At 41.2% G+C, this 24,991-nt stretch overlaps 1 protein-coding gene across 1 annotated transcript; it reads left to right on the top strand.

Annotated features, from left to right (window-relative positions):
• Nucleotides 1-5,228: 5,228 nt before the first annotated feature.
• On the top strand, nt 5,229-24,055 carry prph2 (peripherin 2). The gene is made up of 3 exons (XM_033025577.1): nt 5,229-5,812; nt 6,020-6,266; nt 21,546-24,055. The coding sequence occupies exons 1-3, from the start codon at nt 5,232-5,234 to the stop codon at nt 21,771-21,773; spliced, it is 1,056 nt and encodes a 351-aa protein (XP_032881468.1). The 5' UTR covers nt 5,229-5,231; the 3' UTR covers nt 21,774-24,055.
• Nucleotides 24,056-24,991: the final 936 nt, after the last annotated feature.

Here is a 24,991-nt window from a genome sequence, read left to right on the forward strand (position 1 = left end):
TAAACATGCACCACAGCAGATTCCCCACATTCCTCACTGTGATGGAAGACAATAATGTTCAATCTTCTTCCTCCTTATTCTCCCGCGGTCGGGGCAGTCGAACCATCTGCAGTGGGGGCGATCGAAGTTCCCGCAGCCGGCAGTCGAAGCCCCCGCGTCGGGGCGATCGAAGCTCCTGCATCTCGGAGCTCCCGAAGTCAGTCTCTAACCAGGGACCGCGAGCTCCACGATGTTAAAGTCCGGAGGTTGGAGCTCCGAGGTCGATCCCCGACAGGGATCGCGAGCTCCACGATGGTACGTCCACAGGGCGGATGGAGATACCATATGGAATAAAATTGCATCTCTGTCGAGGCAAGACAGGTTGTTAGCCATACTAAGTGCAAATTCACTTTTACTTGGCAGTGTAACTGAAATTTTATTTCATTCCTGCTTCGGCTGCTGCCTACTTTAGAGTAACTATCTGGAGATGTTTTCCATGTGCTGAAATGGGGGGGGCATAGAAACTTTCAACCGAGCTCAATACGACTCCTACATGGTCAACAGCATGTATTAAAATCCTGAACCACAAATGTTAAAGCAATTCTACATCAAAATTAATTTGTGGCAATTTTAATTGTAAATATCTTGTGCCTTTCTGGGCGAGCCTGCTTTGAAATAGATACATTGTGGGCTGACAGGAAAATAATCATAAATATCCTTCCAGTTACTTGTCAATGTCTTCGGACCAAAACAGTAAAGAATAGCCCAAAGAATTCCTGTTTGGACAATAATATATATATTTTTTCCGTTAAAATATTTCAGATGGGAGAATCATTAGAAATGACTAAAAGAGTTGAAGAAATTAGTTCCTCCTTCCTGGCACATTAAAACTAATTCTACTTTGTCTTGGTTTAGATCTATGTTCCAACCCCAGAGTTCACAACCCCTTAGTATAGTGCCACAATTTGAGGAGTTGGTATCACAAGGAAACATGACATGTAATTCAGCATTTTTCACCATTTGACTTTCGCAGAGAAACTGCTAGATTTTGTATCAACCTTCTGGAGTGGGTAAGACCAAGTGAAAGTTTCTCATGTTACTGTAATTGAATTGGCCTTGAACAAAAGTGATTCTGTTAGCAAAGATGCTACTATGGATTATAGTACTTATTTGAGACTTACTTAAATACTTTCCTAAGTACTTAATTACTTGAGTATAATAATAATAATAATAATAATAATAATAAATTTTATTTATGGGCGCCTTTCAAGAGTCTCAAGGACACCTTACAAAAATTGAGCAGGTAGAGGAAAAACATGTAAGGGGAATGAAATAAATAGTAGAGACATGACTAGTACACAAAGTAATACAAAACACAGTATGAGGCAATTAATGCACAGATGAAAAGGGACGGGGACGTGGGGCTAAGGATAGGCAGAGGTGAAGAGATGGGTCTTGAGGCGGGACTGGAGGATGGTGAGGGGCACGGAATTGCGGATCAGTTGGGGGAGGGAGTTCCAGAGCCTGGGAGCTGCCCTGGAGAAGGCTCTGTCCCCAAAACTACGGAGGTTGGACTTGTGGATGGAGAGGAGACCGGCTGATGTGGATCTGAGGGACCGTGAGGGTTGGTAGGGGGAGAGGAGGTCAATGAGATATGTGGGGGCCAGATGGTGGAGGGCTTTGTAGGTGAGGATCAGGATTTTGTAGGTGATCCGGTGGGAGATGGGAAGCCAGTGAAGTTGTTTGAGGACTGGAGTGATGTGATGCCAGGATTTGGTATGGGTGATGAGTCGGGCGGCTGCGTTCTGGACCAGTTGGAGTCGGTTGATGTAGGTGGAGCTGATGCCAAGGAGAAGTGAGTTGCAATAGTGTAGTCGGGAGGAGATGAAGGCATGGATGAGTCTTTCAGCAGCGGGCGGTGTGAGAGAAGGTCTGAGTTTGGCGATGTTGCGGAGATGAAAGAAGGAGGTTTTAATGACATGGCGGATGTGAGGCTCAAGGGAGAGGGTGGAATCAAAGATCACGCCAAGGTTGCGAGCCTGGTATAGTAGCAGGGAGGTTCTACTGCAGTTGTACAGGGTCTTGGTGAGACCACACCTGGAGTATTGCGTACAATTTTGGTCTCCTAATCTGAGGAAAGACATTCTTGCCATAGAGGGGAGTACAGAGAAGGTTCACCAGACTGATTCCTGGGATGTCAGGACTTTCATATGAAGAAAGACTGGATAGACTCGGCTTGTACTCGCTAGAATTTAGAAGATTGAGGGGGGATCTTATAGAAACTTACAAAATTCTTAAGGGGTTGGACAGGCTAGATGCAGGAAGATTGTTCCCGATGTTGGGGAAGTCCAGAACAAGGGGTCACAGTTTAAGGATTAGGGGGAAATCTTTTAGGACCGAGATGAGAAAAACATTTTTCACACAGAGAGAGGTGAATCTCAGGAATTCTCTGCCACAGAAGGTGGTTGAGGCCAGTTCATTGGCTATATTTAAGAGGGAGTTAGATGTGGCCCTTGTGGCTAAAGGTATCAGGGGGTATGGAGAGAAGGCAGGTACAGGATACTGAGTTGGATGATCAGCCATGATCATATTGAATGGCGGTGCAGGCTCGAAGGGCCGAATGGCCTACTCCTGCACCTATTTTCTATGTTTCTATGTCTATGTTTCTATGAGAACAAAAATCAAAACAAAATATATTATCTGTTTTGAAAAAAACAGTTGGCTATGAATATCAATGAAAGAAAATGTTTTGTATAATTAATTTGAAGACAGACTTCATTCACTTGTCCTCCCAGTTTGATTTTTAATAGTTGGTAATTAAATAAAAAGTTATTGTAGCCTCACATGGCAAAACAATAAATCTTCCACCCACTGACATATACATTTCCACTACAGTCAATGGTATATATTTACAATTCTCAATCAACACTTGTAACGTATTGTTCAAAGATACAATGATAATTTACAAGTGTGGACAAAGTGAACGTGCTAGGCTACTGAGTAGTTAATTTATTTTAATAATATGGGAATTACTGAAAAGACCAGTATTTATTGTCCGTCCCTAATTGCTCTGAAGAAATGATGAAGATGTTCCCACAGTGTTGTTGATTGGGGATTCCAGAAAATGTACTCAAGGATGATGTCTGCGGTTTGATATCTTGAACTCATCCTGAGCGAGCCTCATGTTCTTAAAACCTATAGAACCTATAGAACGATCATTGATTGATTGAAAGATACAGCAGGGAAAACAGGCCCTGTGGCCCATTGATCACCCATTCAGACTATTATGTTTTCCCATTTTTATATCCACTGCCAACAGATTATGGCCAATTTACAGAGGACAATTAACCCGACAACCCCGCACGCCTTTGGGATGTGGGAGGAAACTGGAGCACCCGGAGGAAACTCACCCGGCCACAAGAAGAACATACAAACCCCACACAGACAGCACAAGGTCAAGATCGAACCCAGGTCTCTGGCATTGTGAAGTAGCAGCTCCACCAGCTGTGCCACTGTGTCACCCTCAAATAGCTCCAGTTAAATAAGGGCCCTACATTTGTTTCATTTGATTGTAGTACTGATGTGCGGATTCATCTTTGATCACTAATAGATTGAGAGTATTGTGCAGGAGGGACCCTCATGTTCTTAAAACCTGTAACCTCAATAATTACAAAACTGAATAACCATGGCAAGTTTTGTTTTTTTTGGAATATGTAGATTTGTTGAGGTCTTAATTCACGGAATGGCAACAGCAGTGAAGGAATACGTTCAGCCGTTACAGTCCATAATAGCTCTGTGTAAAAGTGATCCAGCCGGTCCCACACTCCCGGTATCTCCCTGCAGTCCTGCAGATTCTTTCCTATTGGCGAAGGGAACAGTTGAAATACATAGAGTTTAATTTACTGTTTTTTTAATAAATATTGTATTGTGGAAAAGTGAGGTGAAGATCATTTAAACAGTTATTCCTGCCCTTTAGAGCCTTATTCCATTGTTTTGATACCTCTTGATTATTTGTAACTGCTACAGTAGAAAGATGCAAACTACAATTGTGGATCACCTGAAATTGGAAATCATTTTGCCTAAAATGTCTGAATGTGCTCTTTTTCACCTCAATTTGATTATTCTTACAAACTTTCTGATGGCCGCTGTACACCCAAGGTCAGCCTGAACACCACTGCCTTTGTCGGAGCATACATACTTCTTGCCCTTGATTGATCACTTCTTGTCCCAATTCACTGCAAGCCCCGGTCACACATTCCCCATAGTTGCTTGGCCATATTCATTTCCCATTTGGCAACTTCTTTAGAATATACGCCTGTATATTCAAACCCGTCCACAGTCTTGCCCCTTCGCTCTCCAAAAATATTCCTTTAGCCCGAAATCCTTCGGTGAAACCGCACTTGTATAAACCCCAGCCTCTTGCGCGCCAGCAAAATCAGCAGTTGAAAGCATCTATAACAGACAAGGTCCCACACCCCAGAATTTATTCCATGGATTTCTGCACTCTCTTTACTTTTAAATCCCACCTTTATGGCCAAACGTTTGGCATTGCCCTACTCTTCGTCTTGCAGCATCGCGCATTCCACACACTGCATGTTTACTCCCAATGTTTATGACAGGCATTGGCCTATATTTAATCTTACTTATCTTATTAAAGTTGAACCTGCTTTTACGTCCGTTATATTTTACTTGTCAACGTGTTGCACATTGCACACGACACAGGAGCCCAGTAACTGGATATACATTTCGGAAAGGAAACCAAATGCCACGCAACGGCCGATTGGCTGAGTGAAGATTCACTGTGAAATGCGAGGAAACTTTCAGCGGGGGAAAGCAATGGGTGACAACTCGAGGACAAAGCAATTACACGGTGAAAAGGCGGATTACTTTCGATGGCTCATCTGGAGCAAGGCTTTCTCTAAATGATTAGAGGTAAAACCTATTACGGGTATTAAGGTGACGTCTTACAGCCTCGGATTCTGAAAGAGCCATCTCCATCGCGGGGAAAGCACTGGCAACATTAGCTGTAGTCGCGGACAATATCTTTTTTTTTAAACCATCTGGCTTGATAATTTACACTTCGTTTTCGTTGTACCCTCGAGTCAGGTGAAGCTTTGCTTTTCGGGTGATCAGTATGGAAGGATGCACAGTGGAGTCAACCCCAGGCGCACTGTATCCTGCCCTTTCTGCATCCCTGCGCAAAGCTTTCTAATTTGTTTGAGGTCAACCTTGCCATTTAGAGAGACAGAAAAATGGCCATTCTCAAAATCAAGTTCAACGTACAGATGAGGGTGAAGCTGGCCCAGGGCATGTGGCTACTCAACTGGTTTTGTGTGTTGGTGGGAATCGTCATCTTCGGCATGGGCTTGTTCCTCAAGATCGAGCTGAGGAAGCGAAGCGAGCTGATGGACAACCAGGAGAGTCACCTGGTGCCCAACTCCCTCATCCTAGTGGGGCTCATGGCTTGCGCCATCAACTGCTTTGGGGGCAAGTTTTGCTACGACTCTCTCGACCCGGCTAAATACGCCCGATGGAAATCGGTGCTGAAGTTCTACCTGGGTTCCTGTGTGTTTTTCACTTTCTTCACCTTCATCACCGTGGTGTTATGTTTCCTGATGAGGATTGACCTGGAAGACACGCTGGCCAAAGGTCTGAAGAACGGCATGAAATTCTACCGGGACACTGACACTCCGGGCAGGTGCTACATGAAGAAGACCATCGACCAGCTGCAAATAGAGTTCCGCTGCTGCGGAAACAACGGCTTCCGAGACTGGTTTGAAATCCAGTGGATCAGCAACAGGTACCTGGACTTCAGCTCCAAGGAGGTGAAAGAGTAAGTACAGCAGCGAATCCACAGGGAATCGAGGGGAATGCATTTGACAACTGTAGCTGTGTGCCTGATCTTCCTCCCAGCGCCGACCCCGTGGCTTTATCTTGTTTGTTGGGTGGGTGGGTGGGTGGGTGGATCTCTGTCTATAACCAACAAGGGATGTCTGAGTTATCAGCCCCAAACGCTCAAGTTGCATTCTCTTCCTTGCAGCCGCGTCAAGAGCAACGTTGAAGGGAGGTTCTTGGTGGACGGGGTCCCATTCAGTTGCTGCAACCCGGCCTCCCCTCGCCCCTGTATCCAGCAGCAGATCACCAACAGTTCGGCCCATTACAGCTACGACTTCCAGTCCGAAGAACTGAACCTGTGGACACGAGGTTGCAAACAAGCACTGCTCAACTACTACGCTAATATGATGCATTCGATGGGAGCTTTGGTCTTATTGGGTTGGTTACTGGAGGTAAGATGGATGTTGTGAATGCAGCCTTTAAATTAAAAATTAAAAAATACTAGAAAAGGATTGTTAATAAAATCACAGAGCAAGGAAACAGGCCCTTCGGCCCAACTTTGCCCCTGCCAACCAAGCTGCTCCATCTACACTCGTCCCACCTGCCTTCCTTTGGCCCATATGCCCCCCAAACCTTCCCTGTCCATACCATCTAACATGTCAGGAAACTCCTGTCAAATGACTTTTTTGTATTAAACCTGGTTACTATGTTGACTATCAGCGAATAATTTCCTGAAAATATCTACAATTGTAATCTTTCAGTTATAAATTTTGATATCTGCAGAAATTGAACTTGTGAAATATTGTGGCATGTGAAATAACGCACAGGCTTTACGAGTGTGCATCTGCAAGGATGCTGGGAGCATTAATGTTTGTACCTTCATTGCAGGACTACAAGCTTCTGCGTGGCTGACGCTGTCTTCAAGTTAAATTCAACGCGAATGAAAACATCTTGATGTTTTAAAATGTACTTTTTCACTCTCCAGCATAAACTATAACCTCAAGCCTGCCTCCGTACAGATTTAATAACAACTTTCTGAATAAAACTGATATGGGAATTGTTTTTAAAATGCTTAAAGGTCAAGTCTGACAGCATTGAGAGAGAAAGTAGCAGAGTAAGCAATACAAGCCAGTGCCTTTCAGGAGTTCGTGGAGTTTTACTTCAGATTGAGTTCTGACTTGGGAACATGGCTTTCCGGGCTCAGATCAGAATACATTTGCTCTTATTAATTCTTAACCTTAAAATCTGATCGATTTTAAATTGTGAATTGATGCAAATGTTAAAAGATTTAATGAAAGGTCGTCAACCCAAAACGTGAACTCCGTTTTTCCCTCCACAGATGTTTTCTGGCTTGCTGAGCTTTTACAGCATTTTCAACTTTTATGAAGTTTTGCACATTAATTTAAGTGGGTAGATTAAGTTTGAGATAATTACTTTTATAATAACCACAAAAAAAGTCACAGTGTGCTGCAGGAATGAAGAGAGGTTACTTAGGTCACTGTACCCACCATGACTCATTGAAAGAGGCATTCAATTTAATCTCATGCCACGGAAACATTTTATTTTCAAGTATTTATCAAGCTCTCACGTTGAAGTTATTACAATTTCCTCTCATTCCTGAACTACTTTTAACCACTCTTGTATCCTTGAATTCTACTGCAAAAATGCAGCCCAACTATTACTTTGAGGAATATGCCTTGTTACCTATTAAAGTTTCACATGCAACTATTTTTAATCAAATCAATGACCACTTTTTCTCTCCGATCATTTTTTTTAATACATAAGGTGGTGGTGCCTGGAATATGCTGCCGAGGCTGATAGTGGATATACACAATAGTAGCATTTAAGAGACTTTTGGACAGGCACATGGATATGCAGGGAATGGAGGGATATGGATTATGTGCAGGCAGATAAGAGTTAGGCTTGGCATCATGTTCGGCACAGACATGATGAGCTGAAAGGCCTGTTCCTGTGCTGTACTGTTCTATGTTCTTAACATTTACTAGTATGGTGTTGTTTATGGGATATTTAGCAAGTGTTCAAAACCATAAATGTTTCATAAGTCCTCCACTGACAGAAGACCCAGGTATCATGATTAAAGCAATTGGCAGGAAATTAACACCATGATGGGAATTTCTCTTTGCAACAAGTTTGTATCTGGAGTATATTTGTGAATATCACATCACTGGATATGTATAAACAAGACAGTTTTAGGGTAATGGAGACTGGGAGTCATGCAATACCTTTGCACCAACTCCATGTTCACACTTAGTCACAGAAATACATTGGCCTTTTATAGAACATAGAAGAGTACAGCACAGTACAGGGACTGGCCCTTTGATCCACAGTGTCAACTGTGAACACGATGACATGTTAATGAATTGTTGGTAGACAAAAATGCTGGAGAAACTCAGTGGGTGAGGCAGCATCTATGGAGCGAAGGAATAGGTGACGTTTCGGGTTGAGACCCTTCATCAAGCATCTGCAGTTCCTTCTTAAACATGTTAATGAATTGTTGATAGTTTTGTTTCAGATTTTGTTTTACATGAGTTTGCACCATGGATGGCAAACATTTTAGAAGTTAAACGTGTGTACAAAAGCAGTGTTCATGTCAGAGTTGTGAAGTGTGTGCTCATCTGTCTCCATAACAATGGAATTACAATACATTACAAAGCCAATAAAATGGCAATAACTGCTGGATTAACTCAGTGGGTCAGGCAGTATCTCTGGAGAAAAAGGATGGGTGACGTTTTGGGTCGGGACCCTTCTTCAGACCCATGATGAATGGAAAATGGCATGTAGCAGTGAATTTCAGATCAAACAAAGTCCCTAAGCATTCTTTATTTTAGTGACTTTCTATACAGGCAAAGTCTTTAAACATGATATATTTAAATATTTTATGAATAAAATTATAAAAAGTCATGAAGATATTTTCTACCATCTCAAATGAGACTGTATAGAAATGTCTACTTCTTCGGGTGGTTATAAAGGTTCCCATCACTTTGCCAAGATTCAAAACACATTATTCTCCGGGCCAATATTTATTACGTAAATATTGAAGAAAACAGAGTATCAGGTGATTATGTCATTGTTGTTTGTCAGGTTTGCTGTAAGGGTATAAGCTGTCATGTTTCTTTATGTAACTATCAAGGCTACAAATCAGAATGGCTGTTGTGGTTTTGGAAGACTAAAGTTGTACATGGTGCAATATAATAGCTGACTTTTCCTTCATACATCAGACCTTCATTTGCCCTTGAATAGTCCAGCTTGTACAGTGTTTTCTATGGATAAACTACATCTAATCCACATATACAAATTTTGATCCCATCATCGCTTCACAAACAAAGTAGAGGACAAAGGGTTAGAGAGAAGGGAGATATTTAATTGGGACTATGGAAATCATGAAAATCATTTTGCAAATATTTGGACAAACACCCCATAAATACCATGCAGTAAATAATTCATGTTATTTTATGTGCAGAAGGAAACCCTGGGGAAGACAAAGGGCTGAGGAGGAGATGGGGGGATTAATAATCTTTGTTGAACTCTAGATGGAGCAGGTTTACATGGTATTTCTAATTTGAGACAATTCAAGCAGAACTAACTTTTTCATATTGTAATTTTTTGAGTGTTTTCTCACTTTCCAGTAAAGCTGCTGCCTCACAGCGCCAGAGACCCAGGTTTGATCCCGACCAACAGTGCAGTCTCTGTGGAGTTTGCACGTGCTCCAGGTGAATGTGTGGATTTCTCTCAGGCTGCTCCCGTTTCCTCCCCCATCCCAAAGACATGTGTGTTTGTAGGTTAATTTTCCTCTGTAAAATTGCCCCTAGGCCCTTTGTACACAGGGAGTGGATGCAAAAGTGATAACACACTACTAGTGGAACAGGTGATCACTGGTTGGCATGGACCTGGTGAGCCTGTTTCCATGTTGTATGTCTAAACTAAACTAAACTAAACATTCTAAATTATTGTTCAGAGATCCCATTCATCCTCTAATGAAAATAAAGTTTGAGATAACATCAGATTAAATGATGGCATGGCTATCAAGGCATGGTTAAACAAGGCGAGCCCCAGAAGCAAATATGTCAAGATTGAAACAAAAAATATTAAGTTATTTATTTAATTCTAAATCTTTGTCTCATAATTTTTAAATGTAACAAGATACATATAACTGGTCATTGTGCATCAGCCACAAGAACACTTTTATCTGTGTAAGAAAATATGGGGTGAAATGCCAATCCCAAACTTGCGCATAGCATGTCGAGCAGTACTCCCCATTACAATATGACAATATTGCACATTTAGACATCATCAGTGAAACCGATCTCTCATCCTGCCGCTGGATGATAGAGGTTCCCATCCTTTGTACTGGCTCGCTGCCGCTCTCACTTGGCAACCCATCTTTGTCAAGGATTTTACAGTGCAAGTGGACTGCCGACTGGCAAGAGGTCTCTGGCTAAGCAAGGCATCGATAGGATCAGGATCTCTGGCTTGGACTGGAGTAGGGTGCCCTTTAAGGCCCTTGCTAAAATGTGGGATTAAATTCAATCAGCACTGTGGGTCCATTACAGATAGACAAGACAACATTTGGAGTTAGTCATAGAGTGATACAGTGCGGAAACAGGCCCTTTGGCCCAACTCGCCCACACCGGCCAACAATGTCCCAGCTACACTAGTCCCACTTGCCTGCGCTTGGTCCATATCCCTCCAAACTTGTCCTATCCATGTACCTTTCTAACTGTTTCTTAAATATGGAATGAACTACCTCCTCTGGCAGCTTGTCCAATACACCCACCACCCTTTGTGTGAAAAGGTTACCCCTCGGATTCCTATTAAATCTTTTTACCTTCACCTTGAACCTATGTCCTCTGGTCCTTGATTCCCCTACTCTGGGCAAGAGACTCTGTGTATCTACCCGATCTATTCCTCTCATGATTTTGTACACCTCTATAAGATCCCCCCTCATCCACCTGCGCTCCATGGAATAGAGACCCAGCCAACTCAACCTTTCCCTATATCTCACACCGTCTAATCCTGGCAACATCCTCGTAAATCTTTTCTGAACCCTTTTAAGCTTGACAATATCTTTCCTATAACATGGTGCCCAGAACTGAACACAATATTCTAAATGAGGTCTCACCAATGTCTTATACAACTGCAACATGACCTCCCAACTTTTATATTTAATACTCTGACTGATGAAGGCCAAAGTGCCAAAAGCCTTTTTGACCACCTTATCTACCTGCGACTCGACCTTCAAGTAACCATGCACCTGTACTCCTAGATCCCACTGCTCTACAACACTATCCAGAGGCCTACCCTTGTTTGACGTCGCAAAATGCAACACCTCACACATCCTTGTATTAAATTCCACCAACCATTCCACCGCCCACCTGGCCAATCGATCCAGATCCTGCTGCAATCGTTCACAACCATCTTCACCATCTGCAAAACCACTAACTTTTGTATCATCAGCAAACTTTCTAATCTTCCCCTGTTCTCATCCAAATCATTGATGTAGATGACAAACAGTAACGGGCCCAGCACCAAACCCTGAGGCACACCACTAGTCACAGGCATCCAGTCTGAGAAGCAACCTTCCACCATTACCCTCTGCTTCCTTCCATGGAGCCAATTTGCTATCCATTCAGCTATCTCTCCTTGGATCCCATGCGATCGAACCTTCCAGAGCAGCCTACTATGCGGAACGTTGTCGAACGTCTTACTGAAGTCCATGTACACAACATCTACAGCTCTGCCCTCATCAACCTTTTTGGTTACGTCATCAAAAAATCAATCAGATTTGTGAGACACGACCAAAACCATGCTGCCTATCCCTAATCATCCCTTGCCAATCCAAATGCCTGTATATCCTATCCCCCAGAATACTCTCCAGTAACTCTCCAGTGACAGATGTGAAGATGTTTAGCTGTTGTTAAGCTCACCGGCCTAATATTAATTGTGGTGATTTATACAAGTTGATTGGTATATTCACTTATGGGGTGGAGAAAGCATCATTATATCAATGCTATTATATGAGTGCAGTACTTTAGTAAATATATTTTTAATTCAATACAGTTCATGGTTTGAATCCAGGAACTTGATTGATTTAGTTCAGTGGCTCTGCTTTAAAAAGCCTGGGATCGGATTGGCAGACAGCAGGCCCCAGGAGTGACTGAGATGGAGATTGGAATTCCACATCTGTGTTCTGACACATCACAGTCGTGGCTCGTGTTATAAAATCCACCATTTGACTTGCCCCTTTCTGCGCCAGTAATTATTTGCTGAATCCACCAGTCAACAAGGTCATGGTATTCCAGACAGCCAACCAACTTAATGAAGAGAGTTCTTTCTTCTTTTTTCCTCCTCCTCCCCTTTTCCTTCTTTCCCCCCCCCCCACCCCCCATCAGTCTGAAGAAGGGTTTCGGCCCGAAACGTCGCCTATTTCCTTCGCTCCATAGATGCTGCTGCACCCGCTGAGTTTCCCCAGCAATTTTGTGTACCTTTAATGAAGAGAGAAGCTGGCCAATCCTTTTCCTTTAATATATTTTTTTAATATTTCAAATTCTGGATGAATGATGTGGACACCTTGGTGACATTTCTAAACTTGGTTCCTCTGTTGGGGTGTAGAGCAAATATGAGGTCACTCCTTTCCTCGGTAAAGGAGAGAGCTAAATATTGTCGGCAAGGTTGTGAAAAGGGATTACACTCAAGATCATCCACGTGACCTACCTGCAGTGCCCTCCATAATGTTTGGGACAAAGACCCATCATTTATCTGTACTCCACAATTTGAGATTTGTAATAGAAAATATCACGTGGTTAAAGTGCACATTGTCAGATTTTAAGATAGGCCATTTTTATACATTTTGGTTTCACCATGTAGAAATTACAACACTGTTTATACATTCATTGTCACCCCCATTTCAGGGCACCATAATGTTTGGGACACAGCAATGTCAAGTTTAGTATTTTGTTGCATATCCTTTGCATGCAATGACTGCTTGAAGTCCGTGATTCTTGGACATCACCAGTTGCTGGGGCTCTTCTCTGGTGATGCTCTGCCAGGCCTGTATTGCAGCCATCTTTAGCTTATGCTTGTTTTGGGGGCTAGCCCCCTTCAGTTTTCTCTTCGGCATATAAAAGGCATGCTCAATTGGGTTCAGATCGGGTGATTGTCCTGTCCATTTTTTAGCTTTGAGAAATTCCTTTGTTGCTTTAGCAGTATGTTTGGGATCATTGTCTTGCTGTAGAATGAACCACCGGCCAATGAGTTTTATGGCATTTGTTTGAACTCAGATAAGATGTGTCTATACGCTTCAGAATTCATTATGCTACTACCATCAGCAGTTGTATCATCAATGAAGATAAGTGAGCCAGTACCTTCAGCAGCCATACATGCCCAGGCCATAACACCCCCACCACCGTGTTTCACAGATGAGGTGGTATGCTTTGGATCTTGGGCAGTTCCTTCTCTCCTCCACACTTTGCTCTTGCCATCACTCTGATATAAGTTAATCTTCGTCTCATCTATCCACAAGACCTTTTTCCAGAACTGTCGTTGCTCTTTTAAGTACTTCTTGGCAAACTGTAACCTGGCCATCCTATTTTTGCGGCTAACCAGTGATTGTCATCTTGCAGTGTAGCCTCTGTATTTCTGTTCATGAAGTCTTCTGCGAACAGTGGTCATCGACAAATCCACACCTGACTCCCGAAGAGTGTTTCTGATCTGTCGGACAGGTGTTTGGGGATTTTTCTTTATTATATAGCGAATTCTTCTGTCATCAGCTGTGGAGGTCTTCCTTGGCCTGCCAGTTCCTTTGCGATTAGTAAGCTCACCAGTGCTGTCTTTCTTCTTCATGATGTTCCAAGGTTTGGAACATCCTTAAGAACCTTAAGCCTAAGGTTTGGCTGATGTTGCTTAACAGTTTTATCCTTGTTTCTCAGTCTCATAATGCCTTATTTGACTTTCATTGGCACAACTTTGGTCCTCATGTTGATAAACAGCAATAAAAGTTTCCAAATGTGATGGAAAGACTGGAGGAAAGACTAGACGGTGAGAGCTCTCTTATACCTGTATTAAGGAGGCATTTAAACACACCTGAACAATTACAAACACCTATGAAGCCATGTATCCCAAACATTATGGTGCCCTGAAATGGGGGGGGCTATGTATAAACACAGCTGTAATTTCTACATGATGAAAGCAAAATGTATAAAAATGGCCTTTAATAATATCTGAGAATGTGCCCTTTAACCACATGTGATGTTTTCTATTACAAATCTCAAATTGTGGAGTACAGAGGCAAATAAATAAATGATGGGTTTTGTCCCAAACATTATGGAGGGCACTGTATATATGGATGGCCACTGAAGGCAGAACCTGGCACAGGATCAGCTTCAGAACTCAGGTGGGAGTGCAGCAGGGAGCCATCCACATTGTGACCACAACTAAACAATGAGTAGCGAGTGACAATCAGGTTGGACAGGCCTGTTCATTACCTGCTCATTAAATCATTGCCATTGGTGGGACTTAGTAGGGAACAAACTGGCTCCTGAGCTTCTAACATGACCGCAGGATTTACACCAGATCATAACTGACTGTAAGATGCTTGCACTGTTTAGATCACAAAAGGGAGTACACAGGTACCTCTCTCAATACTCAGAATGTATTCCCTGGACTGGGAGAGCACTAATGGAATCAGTACTAAAAGGTATCATTATAGCACTACAGATGTAGAAAGATCTAACTGTAGATAGCACAACAGATGTTGAAACACCAACAGCCATTGCCTTCTGGGTGACAGCCACAGATGACAATGGCTGTCACAGACCATTGCCCTCCCCACTGTTGTGTTGGGAACTTGGAGCGAGTTCAGCAATGAACCAGCCGTTGGCCTGTTGTGGAGAAGCTGCCTGTCAGTACTGGCGTTGGGCAGGGCCAGAACAAGTGGCACAGTTACTCAGTGCTGAGGTGCAGGTTACTGGCGTCAATGCTGAGCACACACAGCACCTGCCCTGTATGTTGATGGACCATCCGGATCCTGCAGTCTCCCTCATTACCTCCATCTGGTAGACGTGATCGAAGTGGCTTCTCCTCCTCTCTTTGGCTGCACAGCTCTCCTCAGCTCTGTAATTCCTCTGTGGTGACAAGTTCAACCAAGAGAGCAATTTTTAACGTATATCTGAAGAGGCGGTGTTGAGAGAAACCCCAGGATCCAGATAGTTTGACAATAGTTGGTACAAATGCTGCCTGTCTGTTGTAATGGCTGCAATCGGTACACTGCTGAGAAAGTATTCCCTGGTTACACATTTCACCCACTTGGGTTGGAAGGGCTGGGCCTGGTTCCCGATGCAGCAGTTTGGAGCCTGAGCAGATAGATGTCTTTCATAATCTACGGGGGGTACCTTACCCGAGTGTTTGGTTTGGAAGATTCAAAAGTTCTATAGAATCAGTGCACTGCAGAGTAGTGCTTGTCTATATAAATACAAGCTTCAGTGTGTTTGTGAATCACTAAGTATAGAGTTCATAGCTTATTATAATGATTCAAGTTTAAGGGTTGCTGGTGTAGTGGACTAGGTGACTAAATACAATGTAGTTTGCAGATTCATTTCAGTACAGGCACTAACATTTGTGTCTTCATATTATTCCCTCACATCCAACTACCAAGTCTGAAGAAGGGTTTCGGCCCGAAACGTCGCCTATTTCCTTCGCTCCAGAGATGCTGCTGCACCCACTGAGTTTCCCCAGCAATTTTGTGTACCTACCAAGTTATCTAAGTCTTCTCTTCAATTACAATATTGCATAAAGTGAAAATTGTTCATAAAATCTTTTATGAATTATTCTTACTTTATATGAAGTATAAAGCATACTTTATACTTTGTGATGAAGATAATTGAAGGGAAGGCTAAGATATCTTGGTAGTTATCATTGAGGGAATGATAGTACCAACATGTTTGTGCCTGGACTGAATTTAATCTGCAAACTGCATTGCATTTAATCACCTGGTCCACCACACAGCAACCCCTAAACCTGTAACCTCTGGCAACAGGAAGGATAAGGGCTCTAATACCTATGAATCAGCATGTTCCCCTCCAAACCAAACACCGTCCTGACTTGCAAATATATTGCCGTTTCTTTGCTTTGTCGTTGCTGGATCTAGATTGTGGAGCTGTAGAACTGTGGGACAGAAGGACTTTCTGTGGCAGTTCAAGTCAGTGAGTCACCAACAACATCTCGGAGGCAATTAGAGGTGGGACAATAAATACTATTTTTCCAGCAGTGCACATATCCAAAAAAAATGCAATGGAACAAATTAAAAAGAACAATAACTTAGTCCTCTTAACCAGCTTGAATTTCGGAAGGTGTGTTAACAGGACAATTTAGGGGCAGAGACCCATCCTACAGGACCTGACTGTTCAATTTTATATTTCAGTTTGTTTACTTGATTATTTAGGTGGGCTGGTGGACAATACATACATTCTTTACAATTTCCTGGAATTTTCCTTGAGAAAACTGATGGGCCACAGCATTTGACCTAGAACTTGAAGAATATGCTGCAGTTCCTTGACAACATGGGATTTAGATAATGTCATAAAATAAAATGATGAACCAGTATATACTCAAAGTCCAGGAACATTTTCCCACATCAACTGCTCATGTAGGGGCGACATGGTGGCGTAGCTGTAGAGTTGTTCATTGGCCAGCACGGACTTGGCGGGCTGAAGGGCCTGTTTCCACGCAGTATCATTAAACTAGTAATTCTGGTGACTTATTGCAGTTTTTGTAAGACTAGTGGAGCACAGGTTAATTAAATGATTGATACAATTGTGTGTTGTGGACATATAACACTTGTTGGAGTGCACCATTATGATTTCATTATCTCAATAAGTAATGAAACTCAACAAAAAACAGGGTAGCATGGTGGTGCAGCAGTAGAGTTGCTGTTTTACAGCGCCAGATACACGGGTTCGATCCTGAGTTTGTATGTTCTCCCTGTGATCAGCGTGGGTTTTCTCCGGGTGCTCCGGTTTCCTCCCACACTCCAGAGACATATAGGTTTGTAGGCTAATTGGTTTGGTCTAATTGTTATCTGTCCCTAGTGTGGTTAGGATAGTGTAAGTATGCCAGGCAGATTGGGTATAATGGAAAGATGTAACTAGGCCTCTCTGAATGTTATACTTGTTGAATAATCTCACCTCTATCCCCATCTCAAATACCTCTTTTGTTCGAAAGTAACAAGCAAGCCAATCTTTCTTACAGACAAATATTCATCTCAGGCAATATCCTTATCTCTTCTGCATTTTCGAGTACTTTCACACCTTTCCTGTAACATGGTAACAATAAATGTATGCATTTTTCCAGGCCGACAGAGTTCTTTCATGATTTTGCCGTTCTTAAATTCTTTAACATGGCCAATGACTTTTCTTATCTTCCAGTCCTGCTGCTGTATGCTCAGCCATGCACCCTACTGTATGTTCAGCCATGCACCCTACTGCATGTTCAGCCATGCATGCCACTGTATGTTCAGCCATGCATGCCACTGTATGTTCAGCCATGCATGCCACTGTATGTTCAGCCATGCATGCCACTGTATGTTCAGCCATGCATCCCACTGTATGTTCAGCCATGCATGCTGCTGTATGTTCAGCCATGCATGCTATGCAGAAGTTGCCACTGTTCCTCAATACTTCATAATTTATCATTTGCCTTGTTCATCGTAACCACCTCAATGCATAGCCTGACGCTTTCTGTATCCTTTTCTGACGATCTGAATGGTTCATTAATATTTTTCTCCAATCTAGTTTCCTACTTCACTATTGACAACGTGGGCAAGTTTCTCTACAAACTTCTTAATCATACCACCACATTTCCACCTGGGAGGTTGGAACCTGGTCACTGAGAAACTCAGTTATTTTGTATACAAAGAATGAGCATTTACCACATTTCGCTAAACCCAGAGCAGATGAAGAATCAAAAGCTTGGGAACTTGCATGTGCACAGGAGATCTGTTGGTGTAATCTAAAATTATGCAATACACCGTTTATATATTTGATATTATCTGCCCAGTCACAGATCAAAAATTTACAGCAAAGGTTTGACCATGCAGGTATAGATCCACCTAACAAGCTGTCTGATCAATCACATTAGTGGCCAGGATATCATGAGATTTCAAGATTGTGGATTCAGCTTACCCACCACCTAGCAAAACTTAGTCTACTGGAACCAATAAAACCACACAGCTGAGAGAAGATGGTCTCTCATGAGGGTGATAAGCCTCCGGAAATCTCCACCGTCCAGAGTTGCGAAGGGTGGATTACTGGAGGAATTTAAAGAGGAATATTTTTTGAAAGATCATGGATTTGAAAGTTTATGGGAATTGAGGCCATATGTTGAATAGTGGACAATGTTGAATGGCAGAGCAGGCTTGAGCAGCCAGGTCATGGCGTTAAATGGGAAGGAAACAGGCCCTTTGGCCCAACTTGCCCATGCTGACCAAGGTATTCATGTAAGCTAGTCAATCCCATTTATCTGTGTTAGACCCATGGCCTTCCAAACCTTTTATATCGGTATACCCGTCCAAATATCTTTTAAATGTTATTGTACCTACTTCAAGCATTTTCACAGGCAGTTCATTACAGAGAGAGTGGTGTATATCTGCAAAGACATTGCCATTCAGGCTCCTTTGAAATCTATCCCTTCTCTCCTTCAACCAATGCTCTCTAGTTCTTTGGGGGGTGAGACTGTGTCTATGTCCCTCATGATTTTATACGCCTCCATAAAATCACCTCAGTCTCCTCTGCTCCAGGGAATAAAATCCTATCCTGCCCAACCTCTTCTTTTGCACAGTCCCTCAAGTCCTGACAACATTCTGGTAAACTTTCTTTGGCCGCTTTCCAGTTTAATGACAACTTTCCTACTGCAAGATAACCAAAAATACACACTACTCCAAGTGTGGCCTAACCAACATCTTGTACAATAATAACTAGAGCCAGGATTTTGCCATGAATGCCATAAGCACCTTTTCATGCCTTTTTTGATGATTTCACCAAGATAATGCCTTTTTCACAATCGAAGCCTAAATCAGCCTTTTTTGCCGTTTTGCTAAATGGTTGTGGTATTTTCTCTAATTGTACCGTGATCACAATGACATTTTCTTTGTTAACACATTAATATTAATAAGTTATTATTAACGTGTTAACATAGTATAACTTACAAGAATGTTTCCACCACCGGGGCAAAACCGGGGGCGCCACCGTCGGTCGTTCATTCGTTCATTCGTTCATGCCGCTGCCCGCTGGTTCAGCCTTCTCCAAGATCTATTTAAGAAAGAACTGAAGAAGCTGGAAAAATCGAAGGTAGACAAGAAATGCTTGAGAAACTCAGCGGATGAGGCAGCATCTTTGGAGAGAAGGAACAGGCGACATTTCGGGTCGAGACCCTTCTTCAGGCTGATGTGGGGGGTGGGGGGGCAGGAAAAAGAAAGGAAGAGATGGAGACAGTAGGACTAGAAGGAAAGCTGGGAAGGGTGAGGGGGAGGAGGGAGAAGACAAGGACAATCTAAAATTAAATAAGTCAATGTTGATACCACTGGGGTGCAAACTACCCAAGCGAAATACCCAAGCTTGTCTCCTCACTACATTTATTTCTGGCTCCAGTTGCAAATCTGAGTTTTCGAGTGATCTGTGCAAGGCATTCATTGATGCTGGAATTCCACTGTGGAAATTGGAAAACAAATCTCTCAGAGGTTTTTTAGAGAAATACACAGAGGAACATATACCAAGCAAGTCATCATTACGGAAAAATTATGTCGACAGCAAATTCAACATTGCTGTGCAGAAAATTAGAGATTAAGTTGCTTGCAACAAAACATGGATCTCAATAGACGAGACAACAGATGCTGTGGGGAGATATGTTTCCAATGTGGTCATCGGAAGTATTGGAGAAGTCAAACAGCTCAACTATTGCTCAGTTGTTTCCATCTTCACTTGCTGTACTTTGGCCAGAAGGTATAAAACACGCCAATGTTCTTCTGTTTGTGACTGATGCAGCTCCGTACATGAAAAAAGCTGCTTGTGCTCTTAAAGTTTTATTCCCCAAAATCGAGTTGTCAAGCACATACATAGCTTGTTTCCAAATGCCGGTCACCTAGTTTCCAATGTCAAGAAAATCTTCCTCAAAGCACCGTCACGTGTGCAGTTGTTCAGGAAATGGTACCCGAGATTCCGCTACCTCCTCAGCCCGTTTTGACTAGGTGGGGTACATGGCTCTCTGCTGTACTCTACTATGCTGCAAACTTTGAAAAGATAAAAGAAATCGTCAACTTTTTTGATGAAGAGAATCTACTGTATTCAGGATCGTCAGTGAAATCATACAGAAAAAGTCCCTCCACTGTGATCTTGTGGTTATTGCTTCCAATTTTGCAAATTTCCCACAAGCTATCACTTCCCTTGAGAAACGTGGTGAAACATTAGTAAATAACTTGCAGGTTTTCAACAAAGTAACTGACGATATCCGTAAAGTTCCTGGCGATGTAGGTAAAGGTGTAGAAAGAAAATGTGAGAGTGTGATTTTAGCTAACAAAGATCTTGAAAAAATACAAAACGTAGCTAAAGTTCTCAAAGGTAGTTGTATTGCACAAGATATCGACATGAATATAGAGTCGGTAGCATGTTTTGTGTATGCACCAGTGACCTCAGCTGAGGTAGAAATAAGTTTTTCACAACTGAAGCATATTCTGCCTGGCAATTTAACATCAGATAATTTGGAAAAAATGCATTTTTTGTAATTTTATTATGCCTTTTTGCCTGACTATTTGAGAGTTTTTTAGCGCCTAAACATCCTGGCTCTAATAATAACATAATGTCCCAACTCCCTGACTGATGAAGGCCAGCATAACAACCACCTTCTTCACAACACGTATACCTGTGGCACCACTTTCAGGAAGCTATGTATTTCCACTCCTAGCTCCCTCTGTTCCCAGATCCCAGGGCCCTGCCATTCATTGTTAAAGTCCTACCCTTGCTTCACTTCCCATAATAAAACACCATGCACTTATCTGCATTGAACTCCATTTTGCTATGATTCAGTCTATATGCTTAGCTGATCAAGATCCCAGTGTAATCTTTGATTAAGTAGGTGCCAACTGATTCTACATTCTTGTGTTTTTTGTGATTCATCATCATACAACGGCAAGTTAGGCAAGAGCATTAAACAACAGATCATCCGGCCACGCAATCTACTTCACAAACTATCTGATCTTGGTGCAGACCTCACTTTCCAACCTGTTCCTCCTGGTCCTCAATACCCTGCACAGTTCAAATCCTCAGACGCCATAGATTTCCAGAAAGGAGGATTCCAAGGGATCACGAACCTCAAGAGAATTTCTGCCCCATCTCACTTGCAGTGGCCAAGCATTTATTGTGAAGCAATGCCTGCTAGTTCCAGATTTTTCCCATGCCCCACAATGAGAAGAAATATCCTCTCACCATTTTCCGGCTCAAAATATTTCAAGACAGTCACCTCTCACTGTTGATGTGGTGACTATTATTTTCAGATCAGAAATCTTTTTTTTTTTTAAATAGTTTGCAACAATCATCATTTGGAGACTGCAATGGAATTTATTATCCCATTGATAAACATTCATATGCTTGAATATTGTCTTTATTTTGCATGGACTCAAAGGTTTGAGTTAATTTACAGGTAAACTCATTCTATATTCTTTATTTCAGGTGACTGCGATGGTTGGGATGCAATACTTGCACACATCCCTAGACAGCATTACAAACCCCGAAGATCCTGAATGTGAAAGTGAGGGTTGGTTAATGGAGAAAAGCCTGAAGGACACAATAACATCGATGCTGGAATGTATTAAGGAGCTGGGTAAGTTTAATCAGGTCGCTACTGCAGCTGAAGAGGAGAAAAAGCAAGAGGGTACGACTGTCGCCACAGTCAGCTGAAGAGAAGCAACTTGTTCGGGGACAGGCACGGGTATAGAAGCAAGTTGGAGTCAGAAGGAAATGAAATTGAATAATTGTTGGATACAAAATCGGACACATAATTCCCTTCACTATGTAAACTATGAAGCATGTATGGTAACAACTACTTATCTGTATTTTGTATTCAAACATAACACCAGTTCCGTCAAATTCTGTTAACTCTTTTTGACAATTGATACACTATGCAGTCAGCAGCAGTCTTCTTCATTGTTTTGTACTATATAAAATTTTTATTTTATCCACTGTATTGCATCTGAAGTAAGGATATGATACAGGTATATTTAAAATATTCCGGCCATCTTTAATATTGCTCGAATGCAATGCAAAATTATATAGTATATATGCTGCTACCAAATAGGGTTCTACATTAAAAGCATCTTTGACGAAAAATGGACATTTACTTATTAAATCAAGATTGTCCATAAATGTCATTTCAACTATTATTCCTCAGAACAAAAATCAGGCGTGTAAATTGAATTGAAGGAAAGCATTGTGCTTAAACAGACTTGTTATTTAGGGGGAAATGTGGATGGGAACCTTTAAGAAAACATGGAACTAAAGCGGAATCAAAATGCAGTCTGCCAAAATATGCAAGGTAACCAACCCTATCTTCAGCTAATCAGTGGGTTAGGTTAATGTACAGAAGGTTAGGCCAGACAATGCAAAACAAAATACTCGATGTATAAGCAGAGTCATTCGTGTTTATGTACAGGAAGTACAGCTATTGACATCCAATTAAGACCAAACTATGGCATGGTTTTCTAATTAAATGTGTAATTTCTAATAGCTTTGTTGTGCAGTACGGGTTGTATTTAGGTCAGAGACCAAATGTAGTCAAAATTCTCCACAACGAATGAGTTTAAATATTTCAATTCAGTTAATATAACATCTCTTTGTAGAGATGATGAAATTTGGAATGTCTTCTAAAGAAATTCTATTAAACCAAACTCTTTCATCATCACTCAAAGTATGTGTGTTAGCTGTAACTGTCCAGAGTAGCTTCAAGGATGCAGGTCCTAAGTATGCTTAATACGAGTTTATAGGATTAACTTTTGTAATTCGTCTCAAATGGTGACGCAAATTCATCACGACATCTAAATTGTCACACAAATCTGTGATAACTATAAGAGGAAAGAAAGGATAAGCATTGCCCCATATACTGCCACTTTAAATTCCCTCAAATTGCCATGGCTACGAGACTCCTATAAAACATCAATTATACATATTTATTATTTCTTGAAATTCACTCCTAAATTAACCATTTACACCTCAAAATATCTTATGATAATACTATACATTTTAAAGGCACAAACAAACTATTGTAAAAAGCGGCCAGTAGAGAAAGAGTTATGTTCTGAGCAGATTTACAAACCAAAACAGTAAAGTAAACAGAAAATATTAATGGAGTTTGAGTTTGGCACAAAAATGCCTGAAGTTCCATTATCAACTGGGGACTGATAGACGGGGAAGGAATACTTGGGAAGTCAGAGTCGGGATTATTGTGCAAAAACTGGATATAGTTGTCGAACAATGTGGTGCCAGCTGACAGAGCTAACAATGGATAATGAGATCACATTGGATGCTTGTAAAATTCAATGAGTATCATTTACTCAACATCTCACAGGATAATTCTCCAATCAGCAGAAACAGTCCATGAACCTTCTTTGCACTTTAAAATGTTACATATTGCTCAAGCTATGGTCTCAATAAGCCCCAACTCAACTGCAGTAAACCTGCATGATTTTTGTACTCCAATTATTTTATAATGAAGGCTAACAATTTTCTGTCCTACTTGCTTGTTGTACGTGCATGTTAGTTTCTGTGATTAATATACAAAGATATACAAGTGGAGTACGAACTGGAATACTAACATTTCCCAATTGTAAAAAGTGTTACGTTTTTCTGTTTACAATCCAAACTGACTAACTTCACGTTTCCTCACATTATGCCCCATTTATCCATTCACTGAACTACCATGTTCCCAATTATTTAATTACACTTTGTCCCCTCAACTAAATTGTAAATAGGATAACTTCATGGCACATGTATTTGGTAAATCCAAATATAGTAACACACTAGTTCATTTATCTGATTTACACTGAAAAATCTGACAAATGTATCAATTTCAGTATAAAGTGTTAATTCGATGATAATATAATGAAAAGTACTTCATAAAATAGTACATTGCAGGCAGATGGGCTGAAAAAAGTTCAATATTAAAACACAATTCTTCACAAATAAAATTGTGAGCAGCTCATTTTTGAACTAAATTTAATGATGGCTTTGCATTGCAATAACTTATGACGTTCCTGCACTTAAAATTAATTAAAAATGGTTATTATCTAATATATTCAAAGTATTCAGAAAAGCGTTCCTTGCTTTTAAATGTTTCTTGTTATATTTATGTTACTCCATTTCTTTCTTCTGAGCCATTTGTAAAATTTGTGGACATTACAGCAAAGGAAGTTAGAAATCATTGAAAAAAGCTGTGTGAATAGAAGACAAGAAAGTTGCATTCTACTAATTGGGCTGTCGGTTCTACAGTATCTGATTGTGTTGTCAAGCCATCTCACAATACTTACCACAAAGGATTTCATTTTAAAATTCACTATGGGGCAAACTTGTCTTCAGTACCAACAAAATTAATGAAATCTGAATAGATTGAGTTAATTGAGAGAGGTCCAACCATAGATATATTTTTTAAAAAAAGCTAATTTAGTTGAAAGACAGTTTATTCAGTGTTGGGATTTCAAATATTTTCTCAGAAGGTATTTCCCCCAGACACGATCAAATAAAGTCTAACTCAAACTGCTGCAAAACACATTTGACAATTTCTTTAGAGAGGGCAAACAGGTTAATTTGGCACATTCTATTTGCAGCAAATCTTCAAATCAGTATAAAGTGTATATGTTTGCAGCTTGCAATATGCTCTTGTACTCAAGCAATCTTTGAACATTTTTTGTTCATTGACTAGAATAGTGTAATGGTTAAATTACTTGACAAGCAGCCACGAACCCAGAGAAATGTTCTTTGTACATGGTAGCAGTAACAGTAACCATAAAACTACCCATTGTTACATAAACCCTTCTGGTTTATTAATATGCTCTGAGAAAATAAATATCTTCCTTCTCCTGTCCATCCTACATGTGACTCCAAATCCTACCAATATAGTGAACTCT

Source organism: Amblyraja radiata, chromosome 8 (assembly GCF_010909765.2).
Source record: "Amblyraja radiata isolate CabotCenter1 chromosome 8, sAmbRad1.1.pri, whole genome shotgun sequence".
Taxonomy (NCBI): Eukaryota; Metazoa; Chordata; class Chondrichthyes; order Rajiformes; family Rajidae; genus Amblyraja; species Amblyraja radiata.